The sequence below is a fragment of the Arachis hypogaea genome, chromosome 1 (genome assembly GCF_003086295.3).
Source record: "Arachis hypogaea cultivar Tifrunner chromosome 1, arahy.Tifrunner.gnm2.J5K5, whole genome shotgun sequence".
Lineage (NCBI taxonomy): Eukaryota > Viridiplantae > Streptophyta > Magnoliopsida > Fabales > Fabaceae > Arachis > Arachis hypogaea.
Window position 1 is genome coordinate 87424482 of NC_092036.1, and position 18807 is coordinate 87443288.

The following is an 18807-nucleotide window of genomic DNA, read 5'->3' on the forward strand; positions in this document are numbered from 1 at the left end:
GCTTGACGCACGCCCAACTCTCTGGGCAAAGGCCTGGAGTGGCATCATATAAGGAACGCGCGCGCGGCGAGCGCGCGTCTGCGTATATTGAGAGTTTGTCGGAAGGCGCGCTAGCGCGATGTGTGCGCTCGCGTCTATTCCTCCTTTAGGCATATGGGTGCGCACGCGGCGAGTGCGCGTCCGCGCCGATTGAGTTGGGCTGGGGGCTTAAAGTTGGCCCAGATCCAGCACAACTCTCTGGGGCTTGGCTCAAAAGTTGCAGCAGCAGATCGACGCGGACGCGGCAGGTGCGCGTCCGCGTGTACTTCCCTGTTCTCATGATCGGCGCGCACGCACGTAGTGTGCGTCAGCGTGGATTGTGTTGGGCTCAGAGCGTAGTGTTTGCCCAAGAGAGGCCCAACTCTCTGGAATGTGGGTGGTGATGCATCCGCTCAGGGACGCGTGCGCGTACATTGTGCGCGCGCGTCCACCCCTTTTTTTTTCAGAAAAAATTATGGTCAAGTACTCCCCATACTGTTCACAACTCCTTATGCATCTACTACAAAACACAAAAGTGCAATTCACAAAAATTCAATATGATATTATTCATCTACTACTAAACACAACATACATGTGACTAAGCTAACAATTAAGTTGTACAAACAAATTTATGTGAAACATCTACCTACAATGGTAACTCAAATCACTTATTAAGCAAATTTAAAAGAGAGTGGAAAGAGTTTACCATGGTGGGGTGTCTCCCACCTAGCACTTTTAGTTTAAGTCTTTAAGTTGGACATTTTGAGGCGCTTATTGTCATGGTGGCTTATGTTTGTACTCATCCTTGAATCTCCAAGGATCTTTGCTCCTCAATTGGTTGACAGAATTTCCAACCATTTCCATCAAGCTTGGGCAAAGTTCTACCCAAGATATGAGTCCCCATAGTTGGTCTTTACATAGCGAACCGGGATCCCATATCTTATTTTCACACCCATCCTTTAGTTGAGTTTCATGATTTTTCCGTACGGGTGGTTGACATAAGGGTGATTGACACATAGAATTCTCTTTATTCCACCAATGCTTCCTTCTAGACCCATATACGGTGATTTCCGTTCCATCCTCATTCCTATACCTTAGAGTCTTGGCCTTTATGATTTTTATACCGAATTTTCAACCACTACACAACTCTCTCTTATTCCTAACTCCACAAAGAGCTCTAAGTTGACCATCATATTCAATTAAACCATATTCAAGTGAGAAAGTGAAGCTTAGGGATGAGAGTTTTACCCACTTGAATGTTGTATTGGATGGTGACTTGGGAAGGGAGACCTCCCCACACTTAGACAATGCAAGGTCTACTTCTTTAGGCTCTTCTTTGGTTGTTTCCACCTCTTCACAAGCTTCTTCGATTTCAACCTTATCCCCTTTTCCACTTGGCTTGGTGTTGTCTTTAAGAACTTCATCTTGGCCAATGGGAGGTGATTCAATTTGGGATAGGAATTCATTGATGAATGAATCCATCTCTTGATCAACCTCTTCATAGTCTTCAATCTCAATATACACCATGCCATTTTCGTTTTTCTTGGGAGGTTGTGCACACTCTTTTATAATTTCAACTTCATGTCCAATGGGAGAGGATTCCATTGTACAGAGAAATTCATCCATGATTGAATCCATTTCTTGATAAGTTTCTTCCAAATCTCCAACGATGATATGCCTTGGAGGTTGCGCACCCTCCTCAACATCAATATCAAGCTTCTTGGAAGAGTTCTCCGTGATACTACATTTCCATGGACTTTCAACATCTCCTAAATCTTCAACCACTTCTCCCTTTTCTTCAATGATCATAGGCTCCTCCAATTGTTCTAACACAAAATTTGACTCCTCCTTTTCCACCGGATTTTCCAATTTCTCCTTCATGCTTTGCTCTTCTTTTGACCTTTCACATGTGGTCACAGAATTACCTTGAGTCTTCAAACATTGGTGGGCTAAAGTATGCACCACTTTGGTCAAATTGGTCACAAACTCAAGTGTATCCCGCTTCATGGCTTCTTGTTCTTGAAGTAACAAAGTGAGAGGATCGTCTTTTGGGGTTTGGGGTGAATAAAAAGGTTCATGACTTTGGAGAGAGGGTTCATACTTGGAAGGTGGTTCTTCTTGGTACGGTTGTGGAGATTGTGTGTATTGAGGTGGTTCTTGGGAGTAATCTTGATAGGGTTGTGGTGGTTCTAAGGGTTCTTGCTCATAAAGGTCATAAGAATATGGTATGGATGATTGGTCATATGATGGATATGGATCATAGGAAGGTGCTTGGTATGGAAACGCTTGTGAGAATGGTTGAGGTTCATGTTGAGGATGAGATTCATAGGCATATGATGGTGGTTATTGAGTGTCACAAAAATAGTCATCATAGCCATTGGAGTAATATGCATCATAGAATGGCTCTTCTTCATAGTGCATTGGTGGAGGTTGTTGCCATGAGGATTGATCATATGCATATGGCTCCTCCCACCTTTGATTGTCCCATCCTTGGTACATGTTAGCATTGAAGTCCACATTTCCTACAACACAATTATAACCAAACTCAAAGCCAAAGTGAGAGTTCATAGTGAGAGAACAAAATAAAACTAACAAAAATTAAGAAACAAACAAAAGATAAACCTATTCACAATATTCACATATGTACAATAACCAATAACATAACACCATTGCAATCCCCGGCAACAGCGCCATTTTGATGATTGGATTTTTGACGGTTTAGAATTTCTTAAATAAAATCTCGTCGAAGTATAGTTTCTAAACCAAGCAATAATCCTTTCATACAAAAAGTTGTTTGTCACTAAAACAAACCCCTAAATTTATAAACCGAAGTATTCAAACCTCGGGTCATTCTCCCTAGGAATTACAATAAAATGTCTTGTTATTGGTTGTGAGTTATATTTGGGGTTTTTTTTTAGATTTTATACAAGAAATATAAATGGCAAAGAAATAAACTAACAACTAACAAAGCTCTTGGCAAGATATGAGAACTAGAAGTCCTATCCTAGTTATCCTCCTCAATTGTGATGACAAATTGTCCATCGCTCCCACTTAGTTAACCTCTAACCATGGAGGAAAGTCAAGTGGATGAATCAATTTGATTCCTCAAGTCCTAATCAACTCCTAAAGGAAAGACTAGCTTTAGAGGCATTCAAATCAATTAGCAACTTCTAATTATCAATCAACAAAGGAATTAGATAACTCAAGAGTCACTAATCACTCTACCTAGGTCAAGAGGAACAAAACCTACACAAAAATCCAACCAAGCATTTTATCAAACACTTGGAAGGCATATAAGAAAAGCATAGTAAATTGATAACAAGAATAAAATCTAACAACAATTATTGCAAAGAATTAACAACAACAATCAAGGAAATCACAATTATCATGAATTACCTCAAATTGCATTATTGAAATAAAACAAAGGAACAACAATCTATCCAAAACAAAATGAAGAATTACAATTATTAAAGCACATAACTAGAAAGAGGAGGAGGAGAAGATTAATAATTGGTAAAGGAGAAGTGAATCAAAGCATGAATTAAACCTAGATCTAAGAAGAAAGATTAACCTAAACCTAATCCTAATTCTAGAGAGAAGTGAGAGCTTCTCTCTCTAAAACTAACTCTCAACTAATCCTCATTATGCTATATGCTAGATTGATTAGATTGATTCCTTCCCCTTAATCCTTCATCCATTTATTCATTTCTCCTAGCAATTGGCGCCAAAATGGGTTCAGAAACCCTCTCAAATCGCCAGGCACGTGTTGCATTAATGAAGTCATGTGCTGTCATCGACGCGTGCACGCACGGTACGCGTGTGCGTCCCTGGCTGATTCTGCAATGTGCGCGTGCACATACATTGTCGAGATCAATTTCTTTGGCTTTTGTGCTTCTCTCCACTTGCATGCTTTCTTCCTTGCTCCCTTGATCCATGACTAGCCTATTTCAACCTGAGATTACTAGCAAACATATCAAGGCATCTTATGGAATTAAAGAGGAACTAGAATTCATCAAAATAAGGCTTAAAAAGCATGTTTTTACACTTAAGCACAAATACGGGAGTGATTACAAAACCATGCCAATTCATAGGTTAAATGCGAGAAAAGGTTATCAAAACACTCTAAATTCAATACAAGATAAACCCTAAAAATGGGGTTTATCAGGAGGGGACTCTATGATTCTCTGACCCCGAGTCTTCAACTCGGATTCAGACACAGGTCGGGGAGGAGATACAATGGCTCCATCGATTACAACCTTATCCGGATCCAAAGGTGAGAGATCCAGGTCGAGAGCAATAACCCCGACATGTTCCTTAAAAACCCTCCACGCCTCCTCAGATCCCTCGGCAATGGAGTCCTCCAAATCCGCATAAGTGTCCCGAGCTCTTACCAGATCTTTTTTGACCTCCACAAGGTCCTGGAACAAGCTTGAATAACTCTGCTCTGCCTTCTCCCGTAAACTCTCCGCCATAGAGCATCGGCCCATCAATCTCTCCCCCTCATTTCGGAAATTATCCCTCTCTTCTCTCAGAATGGTGACCTCCTCCTTCAGGCTCCTCTCAGCCTCCCAATACAAAAGAATCCTCCCCTCCATCTCTTCAACCCACTGGGATGAACCCAAAGAGATAAGGGGAGTCTTCTAAAAAATATCAAGAAACTTGGTGCACACCCCCGCCGCCCTGATACTCTCTTGAGCCAGAATAGTAAGGTGCTTTCGAAGAGAAGCATCATCCATACTTATACGAGTATAAGGATAGATATGCTCCCAGATAAATTGAGGCGCATCCACCTTGGCCTCACCTTCAAAAGGAGAGCCAGACTCTAAAGCCTTGCGCTTTTTCTTTTCTGGCTCCAGAGAAGGTCGGGAAGAAGGGGCGGCAGAGAAGAGGCCGAGGAAGAAATAACGATAGGTCGAGCAGGGGTCCCCAAGCTATGAGAAGAAGGGGGAGGGGAAGGACCAGCCGCCCTGGCACCGCCGACCCTGGCGCAGGATCTCGCTTTGGCCTCCTGAACCCTCTGGTAAGACTCCCTCGAATTTTTCTTCGCCATCTCTGCAAAAGCCATTAGGTAAAAAAGTCAATAAAACAAATCAGAGAAAACAACTCGGAAAGTTAGAAAACTAAACAAATCAATACGGCACTACCTAATTGGGCCTGTATAAAGGTCGGAGACCCCTGGAGGAACTTCTTGGTATCCAGATAAGGGGCTCTCCCCCAAACTTCTCGGAGGAACCCAATGATGGCCGCCTCCACCTCGTCCAAATCATCCAAACTATGTTTCTCACAAGGAGAGGCCTCTAACCAGTACAGGGAAAAGCGAGGAGAAGAATTTTGATCCAGGAAAAAGGGGTGGTGACCCTCTACAGCTTGCACTTTGAAAAAGAAGTTTTTAAAGTCATGAAAGGATTTATCAAAGAGGGTAAAAACTCTCCGGCCTTGTATGGCCCGGAAAGAAACCCATTGCTGTTTGTTATTTTGCCCACTAAAGGGCTTAGTCATGTGAAAAAGAAAAAAGAAAATCCTCAAAGAAGTCAGAAAATCCAGGGCATGGCTGATAAATTGATAAACTTTCAAAAAACTCCAAGAGTTGGGGTGAAGCTGGGTATGAGCTATCCGGCAATGAGATAAAACGGCTATCTCAAAGTCAGAAAAAGGAAGAAGAACACCCAAATGGGTGAAAAAACTCTCGTACATAAAAATAAAATGAGGGTCTTCCTTAGAAGCTCTTCCAAAACAAACCCGGTCTTCCAGACTTGGGGCTATCAGTTCATATCTCGACTCATCCCCATCAGAAGCACAAATTCTATAGTGCGTACGAAGGTCGGTGACATAGTCAGTATCCACAAGGGGCTCTTCCCCACGAACAGTAACATCTGCCCATCGAGCGAGGGATTCTACAGAAGACATCTTTTTCTAAAAAAGAAAAGGATCCCGAAACCTACAAAAAAAAAGAGAAAAAAGGATAAAAAATAGGGTCTCTAAGGGGCCTGGGGTTAGATCCTTGACAAAACAGAATCACTAAAGTCTACGACCAACGCTCCTCTCAAATAAAAAACATGCAAATGAAAGCAGTCATAAAAGAGAAGAAGAAGAAAACTGACCTTTAATTTTGAAGGGTCGAAGGTGCTACAGCAATTGATCAAAGAAAAAGGAATATTTCTTTTCGGAACAAAGTGCGTAAGTGAGAAAGTTTTCAGAAACGAAACAAGGAAAGAGAGAGAAAAGTATTTATAAGCACGTAAGGGGCATAAAGGTAAAACGACGCAACCATTTAAGAAGTTGCATCGTTACCAAGGTAACCGCCCCCGCGTATGAATACTCAAACCTCTAAGAGACGCGACGTTTGATTTGACTCGACTGTTGAAATATTTCAAAAACACGTCGGTTCTGAAAAATCACGTCGGTTCCCTATCAGGTCGGCTACGGTCCCGAGTTATAATACTCGACCCCAACTCTTAAAAGAAATTGGGCTCGAGTAGGGGCACTGTTCATACCCTGGCCCAATGCTAAGGCCCAGGTCCAAACGACAGATCCAACCCACAAGGTTGGGCACCTCAGTACACCGACCTTCTCTTAAGAAGTCGGTGCTCCCCACGACTTGACCCAACGAAGTCGGAAGCAGAGATTAGCTGGTAGATAATAACCGCCCCTAAAATCTCTCAATCCACTTCCAGAAGCCATATCGTAACCTCCCTAAGATAAAGGGATGGTTATCCACCCTAAAAGGTAGAACTACTCCGACGGTGGTTATTGGTTCACCACTATTAATACACTGACACCCCCTCAGGTATCTCTAAATCCCAATACTCTTTAGACCTGCTCACACCCTTGCTGACTTAGGCATCAGAGTGTCTTTGCAGGTACCACCCCCCATTCTCTCACACTCACAAGTCGGACGGAGGCCACAAAGGCGCGAACCCGCTCGAAGGCTTCTTTCCCTAGACGATTGGGCCAACCCAACGAGTCCAGCCCATTAATCTCCGGTTACCCAACGTAATATATATATATATATATATGATAAGAGTATTTTAATCATTATTTATAATAAGGGTATTGTAGTTATTTTTTATAAAAAAAATAATATTAATTTAAACCAGTTCAAGATTTGATTCGCCATTTTTTCGGTTAAATCAATTTCTCTAGCCTAATTTTGACAAAAATAACATGATTTAACCGATTATATATGTTAAATTTTAATTACTGAAAAACATCTTTAAAAAAAGACGTTTTAGGCGTCTTTATTTGAGTGGCTCCTATATTTTTATGAGTGGCTCCTATATTTTTATTAGACGAGTCCAATCTAAATCTAACAAAAATCGCTTACAAACATTCGCTAAGATCACACGCTTCTTCTTCAGGTGAAAAATAGGACGGAATTTTTTAATTGTAACATATAAATCTCTTAACTTTGACACAAAAATTTTTTAATTTTGATACTAAAACTTTTTAAAATTCTAGACATAATGCTGCAATTTTTTTTTGTAACTTCTTTTTATTCTTCATGTTTCTTCTTTCTTCTTCATATTTCTTCTTTCTTCTTTCTTCGTATAAAATTTGTTTTTATTTATGAAGTTTTGTGTTTTCTTCAAAAATTTTTTGTATTTATTGTTAAAAAAGATAAATTAAAAAATAAAATAAAAAGTTACATAATTTTTTCATTGTATTCTTTCTTTTTTTTGTTTGATTTTTTTCTTTGTCTTTGTTTTTATTCTTCTTAGAAGGTGAAACAATAAACATTATGATGATGGTTGTTTGTGAAAAATATAGAACAAAAAAATAGCATTAAATTTTTTTCTTATTCGTTTTTCCGGTGACAAAAATGGTCGGAAGAACCAACTTGAGGCACGCGTTAAAATTTTATGATATAATTTGGATCAATTAAAAATTCAAGAGTTAATACTGAAAATAGTTCCTGAAATTTAATCCAGTTTAATTTAACTCGTATTTAGTTAATTGTATAAGAGAGACGCATGCGTTTACACAATATAAGCTTAGAAAACAGTGCTTCTACTATTATTGTTGAGATTTTAAGTCTCTTAGATTATATAACTGCATTTTATTCTGAAAGTTTTACCATCCAAGTCGTAAGGATTGAATGATTGTATCCAAATAGACAGACATAATAGACATAATCAACATAAATCACTAAGTTGAATTCTCAAAAATCAAATAAAATATGAACACTCAACAACTAGATCATTCTTCAAGAAATTCCCTTTCCCTTAGCACATATGTACTAAGAGAAAGTATTTAACTAAATATAGCTTTAACTTCTTCATAGGTGTAAGATTATCATATAATAAATACTACTAAAATATCACCTAAATAGATCCACATTTAAGTGACATAACAACTGAAAGATTATGAAAAGTAATGAAGATGAGGAAGAGGAGATAAAAGGACAAGAGATGGGGTGGGGGAACAAAAATGTGAAACCTCAACATTATTATTATCTTTCACTTTTCATTTACTGAATATATATAACCTATTTAACTGAGTACATGAATAAGAACTGTAATTTTACAGGGAGAAATAATTAGTCATAACTTTAATCCTACGTCTTATAATTGAACAAAATGAACATGTAATAGGAGCTCTAATTGTTATTACATGGACCTTTTGAAAAAGGTGCAAGACCACTAAGTAATAAACCAGTTTATTTTAGGGATCAGCATGTCCAGGAATGTCATCATCACTTGACCCACATTCTTCTTCACTGATATCATCCTCATCACTCTCTTCTTCAGCTTTTGATTTGCTTATATGTTCCTTCTTTGCATACCGCTCACAGTACTCTGCTCCCCACAATTAACCAGCCCAATATTTTCACATAAGTTTTAGTTTCACAAAATAAAACCACCTCAATTATTATTTTTTAATAAAAAAACTACATTATATTATATTTAATCAGATATATGAAGTTGTCATAGGTTAAAAAAAAAACTTACGGTAAATTACATTGGCTTTCATAGGGTTAGACAATATTAAGAACAACACCCCTCTATTTGTAAAAGCATACACTAAAATCCCCTGAAATTTAATACTCGGTACCTTGTATTTTACGAAAAGTGACACTAGCCTACTTCATAAGCATGGAGCATGAAAAATCAAGAAGTGTTGTGTAATATTATCTAACCACATGAGAGGTAACACTAATGTCAAGTTTGAATAGTTAAGCTTCTACTTATAATATGTAACAATAAAGCTTTGTATGATGTAAACTTACTGAATTATCATGAGAAAAGAATGTTAATGTTTTTATCATCACTAGAAAATTATACTATTGGTGAATGGCAGAAATATGGTTCAGTTTGTGAGTAATTAAGCCATTGAATTAAAACATAATGAATTTAAGATTTTCATATTATTAATAAGAAATAATATAGCAGATAGTAGGCACTGGTCTTATAATAATAAACAATATGCTAACCTTTAACTTTTTCGTCATACAGCTTTTTATCCTTCATCATTAATGATGCTGCATCACCATTGAGAGGATCTGAAGCATTCGGATAAAGCAATAGTTGTGGTAGGAATACTTCAAAGACATTTAGAAGATCTGAGAGGGAAAAAACAGAAACCTTGGTTAAATGCAATGGAAATTTTAAATGTTGGTTACATGAAACTTTAACCATGAACAGCCTATAACTGAATTACCAAACATTGGACTCCATGATTGATTGATGACATCCAAACATACAGAGCCAGATCTGCACAGTTCACAAATACACAAGGAAGAATAGTTGTAATCCACATGTTCTCATACTCTTTATCAAGTGCAAGTAGTTGCCATGACTGAACACTTAAATCAAATTTCATTTAACTCTTGCACAATAACCCCAAATCAATGGCAAGAACAAGTAGAGTCTGTGCAAAGTTAGTGGTGAGCTATCAATTTTTAACACTAGGCAAATAAAAGAAAGCAATTCATAAAAAGGATCATTGAATCAAATGCTAACAGGACTAATATGCCTGAACTACACTGTATCCACTAGAAACACACTTTTTTTGGTCATTTTTTGGTTTTTGGGTGGGGGAGGGAAAGGATCATGATTAAAGCTTATCTTGTGCTTACAACTCATCAACATTTGGATGGAATATTTTGTTAACAAAGCCGACAGAGGGGGATTTGTATGGATATGCATCGGGCAGCTCCACGCGAATTTTCCAGACTCCACCTTCATAGAGGCCTGCAACAATCACAGAAATGTAAGAAATCAAGGAACCAAAATAGAATAAAGATGAGTAATTAAGCTTAGCATTGAACCCATGACCTTGAGGTCACATGGAGACAACTTAGCCGTTGCTCCAAGTCTCTCTCACTCATAAACCTAGAGGGTCTTTTTCCTTTATTCTCTCGAAATTTTTTTGCTCATTTTACCAATTACTATTTGACAAAATTTAGTAAAAAATAACAACTTTATACAAATACAAATACTCACAGAATATCTTCAAATGTTACTAGAACTTTAATTATCATCTGACATGTAAATTGAAAAGCATTACCCACCATATGATAACTACCTAATAAATAAACTTAAAAAAAATTAAAAAAAGGACAAAAAAAAAAGAAGCAAGCTACTGACCCTAAATAACTTAAATAACACCTTTGTTTTATTTAAACTCTGTATTATTAGGAATAAAAAATGCATTAAACAGCACATCAGTTCCTTAATCTGCCAGTAGAGAAAGAATCCTGATAATGGTCATTTGCTTACACCCCGTTTTTTATCATTCAAAAAGGTCAAAAGGGAAACTCTCCGTCTAACAAGCATCAATTAATAAGAAATCATTCAAATACATGTGCAGTTTTGGAAAACAAAAAATTAAGTTAGCTAGAATGCATCAACCGTACTTTCTTTGGGGCCATGAAACTCCACATTGAATTCACTTAGCCCATCATTTATCATCTCCACTGTATAATCACTCATCATCCTGAAAAAGGGAGAATATTTTATATGGCTATGAAATTTTGCAAATATTCATATACATATATGGATATGTACATACATACATACACTTATATATGAAGTGATTAGATGCCATCATTGCGCTAAGAGTGATAGTCTCACCTATCAGATACAACAGAGAAGAGAACTAATATGAACATGCTTTTACAAATCACTAATTTTATATGCTTTCTGTATTGATGATGATATTGTAATCAAGATGTTAGAGCAATGCCAAGTCCATGAAAGGTCTGAGCCCTAGCCACAAAGATGAAGAGCCAGAAATGTTTTTGCAGAATCATGTGTGGATTGTGGAATGTTATTGACTCAAGGATGAGTGAGTACATCCTACTTCTTCATTCCATCCTACCACACCCATGATTTCTGCCATGAATTCTAGCAAAAATGGTCTAGCTGAGTAGCATTTCTCTTTGTCTTATGCATCCTAACAGAAATGTTGATGCTTCATAAGCCTCATCATTTAATAATGTATTTGAAACATTTAAATGTTACTTGATATTTCTATTCTGGTACATATTTAAAGTATAGTTGAGAAAGGGCTATTTCACTGTTCATAAATCTTACTCTTCATCTATGAATATGATGGTCATCTTAATCCACGAATGCAGGATAAGCCTTTATATAAAATTGAACATCCCAAAGCCATGAGTGAATTTTCAATGAATAAAAACTACAATTATTCTCCAAAAGTTAGATTGTAAAACTAAAGAAAATTAATCCATATATGAACTTAAGTTCAAGATCAGATAATACCTCATTAGCATATCAGTGTGCCAACAATGCATTCAATCATTTTAACAATAATAGTGATATTCTTCGTCTTGAAAGAAAATGCTATAGAAATCAATACAACAACAGCAGCATGTATTTATCAACACACAGTAAAACAATCTACTTACAATTTCATTACATCCATTTCTCTTCTCTTGCTTGGAGATGACATTTTGAGTACAACAATCACCTTATTTCAACCTGACACAAAGGGCAATTAAGTAAAGTTAGTTTCTATCCAATGCACATATTTGTTCACATCTTCACCAGCATCAAAAGATTAAAACAAAATTCAATTACAATGTAATCCTTATAGGATCAATAAACTTCCATTAAATTGAAAAGACCGGGAAGTAATTGTTAAAGCTCAATATATCACTAGGCACCAGCACTGGCTTGTAAGGTGACAATTTTATTAAGCTAACGGAAAATTCATAGAAATTTTATATGCTCTCAACCTTGGTCGAACTAACCTATTAGCTCTCTATGTCTGTGCTAAGGAAAATTGCACTTTAGTGTTAATGTTGAGTATTCAGACCAGTACTGGAAAAAACAAAAAGGTGATCAATGTTTATGAAGTGGGTACTTCGTAGTGTGTATCTTGGCAATATGTCAGAGAGAGATTTAAGATAAAAGCTAAAAAGAGTTTAATGAGCTAGATTACAGTGCAAAAAGGCTCAGGATATCCTAGGGTCTACGAAGGAGAAGACTCAGTTACTATGTATTTATCAGACATGATACCTACTTCACTCTTGGCACTCTTAATGGTTCACTCACCCACCAAAGGAGAATGCATAAACACTTGTGTATGTTGTGTATCTGGAATACACAAGTGTTTATGTATTTTCCTTTGCAAATGGCGTTTCTTGGCACCATATATCAATGCAGTACACAATGCTATTTCTCTAGATCCACATTTTTTTGGTGTTCTGTACTACTAGTATAGAGGTGCAAAAGATTTTAACATGACAGACACACACACATAAACACAACAGGAATAAATTGTTCATCATTATAGCACATGATCATGGATTTATATCATCAAGATTACACAGAGTAAGATGGATGCAAAAGCATCTTCATTGTCCAGACTCCAGAGTATGATGCATAATGTGGAAATTCCGAAGGCCAAAAGGAAAAAAATTGAACTGGTGTAAATAAGAACATAGTCTCATAAGCTATGCAAAACAAGGCCTAAAAAGAGCTACACAAAGCGTATGATGCATAATGTGGCACAACTACCTGCTTAATTTCGGTCCAACCACAAACATGTTAATTTTAGAATATGTTGTGCACACACAAATACCCAGAATTTCTTATATTTTACTATGACCAAGTTCCTAGCAAGGAGTGCGGCAATGAAAGGCAAAGTTTATTTCTTTTTTTCATCATCATAATCATAATAATAATAAATTATTAGAAAAAAGGGAACTAATTTGTGATTAAGCCTACGCAGAAAGAGCAATACCCTTGTTGCAAAAAATATTAAATTACAGTTTGTGATGTAAAGATCGATGGTGGTGGAGGCATTTCAACATAAACAAAGAACACAAGAAGAAGGCATATGAATTTTGAAGTGTACGGTTCAATTATTGCAGAAATGAAAAGCAAGAGGGAATTGAGGATTGGTGTCTTACAAGTGTGAGAGAAAGAGAGTAGAAATTTCTGGGGAAGGAACGGATTGCGTGAAAGTTGAAACCCTCTCGTCTTTTAGCGAATGGCGTGGGGGTGTTGTGATGAATAATAATAATAAAAAAGAATAATAATTAAAGAGAAAGATTACAGAGGAATCGAAGGAAAGAGAGAAATAGAGAGAGATGAGGAGGAACAGATATATAGCGAGATGGCGTCATGTGTGTTGTGAGACGCAAACATTGAAAGTTGAAACACATGAATGCTACGTCCTACGTACCACGTGTTTTTTCTATGTTGAACCACCCAGGCTTTTTTAAAAAATAAAAATTCAAATTATTTCATTCAGCAAATATTATATTTTTTAAAGATATTAGAATTTGTCTAAATTAACTTTTATAAAAAATTAATTTTAAAATATTAATAGTTATTCAATTATATTCATTTTTGTATAATTATTTAGGATACAGTGATAAATAGATTTATTTCATAATAAATAAAATTTTTTTAGACAAATTTATTTGTAAATTGTAATTTCACCATTAATTTTCTCGTGTATACGGACTTTATAAATTATACAAATAATTCATTTGTCACATTTTTCAAATAGTGTAAAATAAATTTATTATTTTTTTAAGTTTTAACTTTATAGAGATGATTTTATCCTTTGTCTGTTATCCGAGGTTACCAAATTATACATCGTTCACATCCGTTATTTGATATCACATTTTGATTTTTGAGAACTTAAGTCATACCATTCAAGACACTAATCACTACTACGATGTTTAATATTGGTACTCTTTTGACAATGTAACGAAAAAAATAGTTCTAGAATCAATAATTAACACAGAAAATCACAGTAATAAGCAACAACGCCAAATAAAAGAATTTAATAGAAATATGTGTGAATTATATGGACAGTAAAAAATAAGACAATAATTCCTTTTTTTTTTTGTAAGGAAGATTCTTTAAACATATATCATCTTTTTTTCATATCTTTTGTGATTCCTTTCGCTATTCTATATGACTCTCTTCACTAGGTGATTATATAACTAACGTTTCCTATTGTCTCAAGCATTATTTCTACTCTCTTCACACATCCACTACCAAAAAAAAAAAAATTAAATGGCATTTATGTTACAGCAATTTTAAAAAATTACCGTAATATTTGGATATTACGAGTTTACGACATTTTTTGTTATTGTCGTAATATTTGGTGACGATTTTGGGCATTAAAGCGATTCACTTGTATATAAAAATCCCAAATTGATAAACCTCTAATTTCAAAAACACTTTAGTTAAAAGTTGAAACACGTGTATGACGATTTTTTATATTCGATCTTTGATCTTTGATCCTTTTGCATTTTTCGACGATCTCCTCCAATCGACGATCTTTCCCGGTGACATCTTCCCTAGCAACAATAATCTTTTCCGATGACGTCTCTTTCAGCTACCTCTCCTTGCCATCCTCTGTGTCTTCTCCGCCAAAATCTCAACGCCTCCCTTTTGTTCTAGATCAGGCAGGTTAGATTGCTCCTTTTAGGTTGTTTGCGAGGAGTCATCGCGAGTAGTTCCATTCTTTCAGCCAGATCAGCACAACATCCACTACAAAAAAAATGTTGAGTACCGTTGGATTTAGCGTCGTAGAGTTGCGGTGAATTTATCAGTGAGAAAAGTGTCGAATTCATCAGGTTAAATTATTACCGGCGGATTTTACGTTTTTAATGATAAATTCGCCTATAATAATTGAAGCACATAGCACTCATCAAGTGGTGGAATCAACTATTAATTCTTCCCTTGATGCTCTTGGAGTAATTTTTGAAAAAGAACACCCTAATTGTATTCGAGATTTAGGCATTGGAAGTGTTTTAACAATTGTTTTCAAGAACAAATACTGTTACGGATCCGGCCCACGGATCCTACGCTCGGAAGGGCCCTCGAACCCAGTTACCCGGGTCCCGATCATATTGCGCTTCTAAAAGGCCCGAAACCGGCCCATTAAAGCTCCTAACCAACTTTCGAATTCAAACGTCTCCCCTATCTTAGCCAAACAGGATAAGATAAGATATTCACCATCACCTATAAATAGAGGACTCAGGTCCCTCCAGGTATTCATTCATTCCACACACCTTCTACCTCTTAGATCCATTCTGACTTAAGCATCGGAGTGTCTTTGCAGGTACCACCCCCCATTGCTCTAGTCAAGTGATCCGGCATCCGCCTCGACCCGCAAGTTCTTGATCCATCTCTCAACCCGTACAAGAAGACATCTTGTGCATTGGCGCTGTCTGTCGGAATACTTGCGCCGACTAAACCGGAATGGGGGACGTACTTAAAGAAGCCTCCCCAAGCCGGGATGACTCCCGAATAAGGAATCCGACCCCAGAACACCAGGAGGTCGCAAACCAAGGAAGGATAGCAAGCACCATCCACCATACACAGAATATGGAAAATAACCACATCGTCACGGAACCGCAACACCCTGAGAAAATAGGGGACAAAGCGGCACAAATCATCCAAGATTTCTGCCTCCGGGTCCAGGAACTCGAAGGCAGATTGACCACCAAGGAAAGATACAATAACGAACACGGAAGCCATGCAACTTCCAGATCAAAATCTCGTCACGGTAGATCACCAACTCGGCGACATGACAGGATAGACGATCGCATCACCTCGCACAACCACAGGCGAGAAAAATTGCCAGAACGGCGATACAGCAAAAGGCACAACCGCAGCGTTTCCCGAGATCTAAGTCGTCAGCACGACTCGGACGAAGATCGGCGGCACCGAGAGACCAAGCGCACAAGAAACGACCACACGATAATGGGAGCCACACCTTTCACGGAAAGGATCTTGAAACAAAACTCCCAAAAGGCTTCGATAAACCCACTGACATGAAGTACGACGGAACAAAGATCCCCAAGAACAACTAACGGCCTTCGAGGCCAGAATGAACCTAGAAGGAGCGGCTGACGCAGTCCGATGCAGGGCCTTCCCGGTAATTCTAGCCGGGCCAGCCATCAAATGGTTCAACGCCCTCCCGATCGAATCCATAACTGGTTTCCACGACATCACACGAAAGTTCATGGCCCAGTTCACGACCAGAATCACTAAAGCTAAACACCTCATCAGTTTGCTAGGGGTCACACAAAAACAGGACGAATCCACAAGGAAATACCTCGACCGCTTTAACGACAAATGTCTAACGATCGATGGGCTCACGGATTCAGTCGCAAGCCTTTGCTTAACCAACGGGCTCATGAACGAAGACTTCTGCAAACACCTCACCACCAAACCTGTTTGGACCATGCACGAGATCCAAAACGTCGCCAAAGATTACATAAATGACGAAGAGGTCAGCCAGGTCGTCGCTGCCAACAAGCGGCAACACAACCACACCCAAAACGGCAACCCGGCACCACGACATAACCCACCACCCAGAAAAAATCAAAGGGACCACCCCAAACTGACAAGCACAAGCCGACCACCAAGAATCGGCAAATTCTCTAATTACACGCCTTTGACAGTACCAATTACCGAGATATACCACCAAATAGCAGATCGAGGCATCATACCGAAAGCCCGACAACTCAAAGAAAGAACGGGAGGCAACAAAACCCTTTACTGCGACTACCACCGAGGTTACGTGCACAGGACACAAGACTATTTCGACCTTAAAGACGCCCTCGAACAAGCCATACGAGACGGCAAGCTCTCAGAGTTCGCCAAATTCATCAGAGAACCAAAATGTGTGGAGAAAGACAGGTCACCAGAAAGAGAAGGGCTCAACCCAAGAACGCAAAAACAACCCCCTAGGGAAAGCCCAGAGGAAGACCCAACCATCATAGTAAACGTCATCACAGGCAAAGACGTATCGGGGAAGTCAAAATCAACACTGAAAAAAGATCTCAAAGTGATGGCCGTCAGAAACCAAACTCCAACCACCGTGGCCGCCAATACGATAACCTTCCTACCTGAGGATTGCCAGCACGGCACCTCGACTGAAGACGCCCCTTTCATCATCTCGGCAAGGATCGGAACAGGACTGGTACGAAGGATACTGGTGGACACTGGCGCAGACTCAAACATCCTCTTCTGAGGAGCCTTCGACAAACTCGGGCTCCACAACCACAACCTCCAAACACACTGCAACGGCGTCACTGGACTCGGAGACAACTTCCTTAAACCGGACGGCTCAATCACCCTCCCCATCACCATAGGGACAAGTAACCAGAAGAAGACAATCCTATCTGAATTCGTAGTCCTAAAAGACTCCACCGCCTACAACGTGATTCTCGGAAGAAAAATAATCAATAACTTCTCCGCCGTCATCTTTACCAAATACCTCCTCATGAAGTTCAGAACCGAAGACGGCTCCATCGGTACTATCCACGGAGACCGGGAGATCGCAGCAGAGTGCGACAACACCAGCCTAGCTCTACGAAAGAAATCCCAGGATGCGGCCGGAATATTCCTAGCCGACCTGGACGCTCGACAAGACGGCTAACCCAGGCCAGAGCCAAAAGGCGACATGGAAAACCTACAAATAGGTCCGACCAAAGAAGAATACACCTTCATTAACAGGAACCTCCCATATGACCTTAAAGAAGACCTTTCCCAATTCCTAAAAGGAAACAAAGATTTGTTCGTATTTACAACAGCCGACATGCCGGGAATAAACTCCGACCTAATGTCCCACCGGCTAGCCGTGGACCCCAAAGCCAAACCAATAGCACAAAGGAGACGAAAGATGTCATCAGACCGAGCCGCCGAGGTTAAAAGGCAAGTTAAAGCCCTACTCGAAGCCAACTTCAACAGGGAACTCCCCTACACGACCTGGCTAGCCAATGTCGTACTAGTGAAAAAATCTAATGGGAAGTGGAGGATGTGCGTCGATTACACGGACCTCAACAAAGCCTGTCCAAAAGACGCCTTTCCACTACCAAACATCGACGGATTAGTAGATGCCGCATCCGGCCATCGATACCTCAATTTCATGGACGCATACTCCGGCTACAACCAGATTCCGATGCACCGACCTGACGAGGAAAAAACAGCATTCATCACCCTAGACGGGACATACTGCTACACAATGATGCCCTTCGGCCTGCAAAACGCCGGAGCCACCTACCAAAGACTCATCAGCAAGATATTCCAAAACCTATCCGGAAGCAAACTAGAAGTTTACATAGACGACATGCTCGCCAAGACCGAATCCGGCGAACAACTCATCAGCGACCTCGAGGTCATAATGAACACCCTACGAAAGCACCAAATGTGACTTAACCCGGCAAAATGTGCCTTCGGGATGGAGGCAGGGAAGTTTCTCGGATTTATGATCACACAACGCGGAGTTGAAGCAAACCCAGAAAAATGTCGCGCCGTCCTTGAGATGACGAGCCCAAAAAACCTTAGC

General features: G+C 39.0%; 2 protein-coding genes across 5 annotated transcripts; one reads left to right on the forward strand and one right to left on the reverse strand.

Annotated features, from left to right (window-relative positions):
- Window positions 1-8448: 8448 nt before the first annotated feature.
- LOC112695673 (ubiquitin-conjugating enzyme E2 5) lies at window positions 8449-13658 on the reverse strand. Of its 4 annotated transcripts, none has more exons than XM_072199304.1 (8): window positions 13397-13562; window positions 11888-11960; window positions 11037-11090; window positions 10874-10953; window positions 10094-10208; window positions 9676-9728; window positions 9449-9577; window positions 8449-8813 (listed from the first exon to the last, which is right to left on the reverse strand). In XM_072199304.1, exons 4-8 carry the CDS (start codon window positions 10950-10952, stop codon window positions 8680-8682), a joined length of 510 nt encoding a protein of 169 aa, XP_072055405.1. In that variant the 5' UTR covers window position 10953; window positions 11037-11090; window positions 11888-11960; window positions 13397-13562; the 3' UTR covers window positions 8449-8679. The 4 variants fall into 4 exon arrangements, with proteins under 4 accessions (XP_072055405.1, XP_025603905.1, XP_025603913.1 ...); XM_025748120.3 differs by having other exon boundaries at window positions 11033-11090; window positions 13397-13468; XM_025748128.3 differs by lacking the exon at window positions 11037-11090 and having other exon boundaries at window positions 13397-13658.
- Window positions 13659-16341: 2683 nt separating this feature from the next.
- LOC112743941 (uncharacterized) lies at window positions 16342-17490 on the forward strand. Its single transcript, XM_025793418.1, has one exon. The coding sequence runs from the start codon at window positions 16342-16344 to the stop codon at window positions 17488-17490; it is 1149 nt and encodes a 382-aa protein (XP_025649203.1).
- The last annotated feature ends 1317 nt before the right edge of the window (window positions 17491-18807 follow it).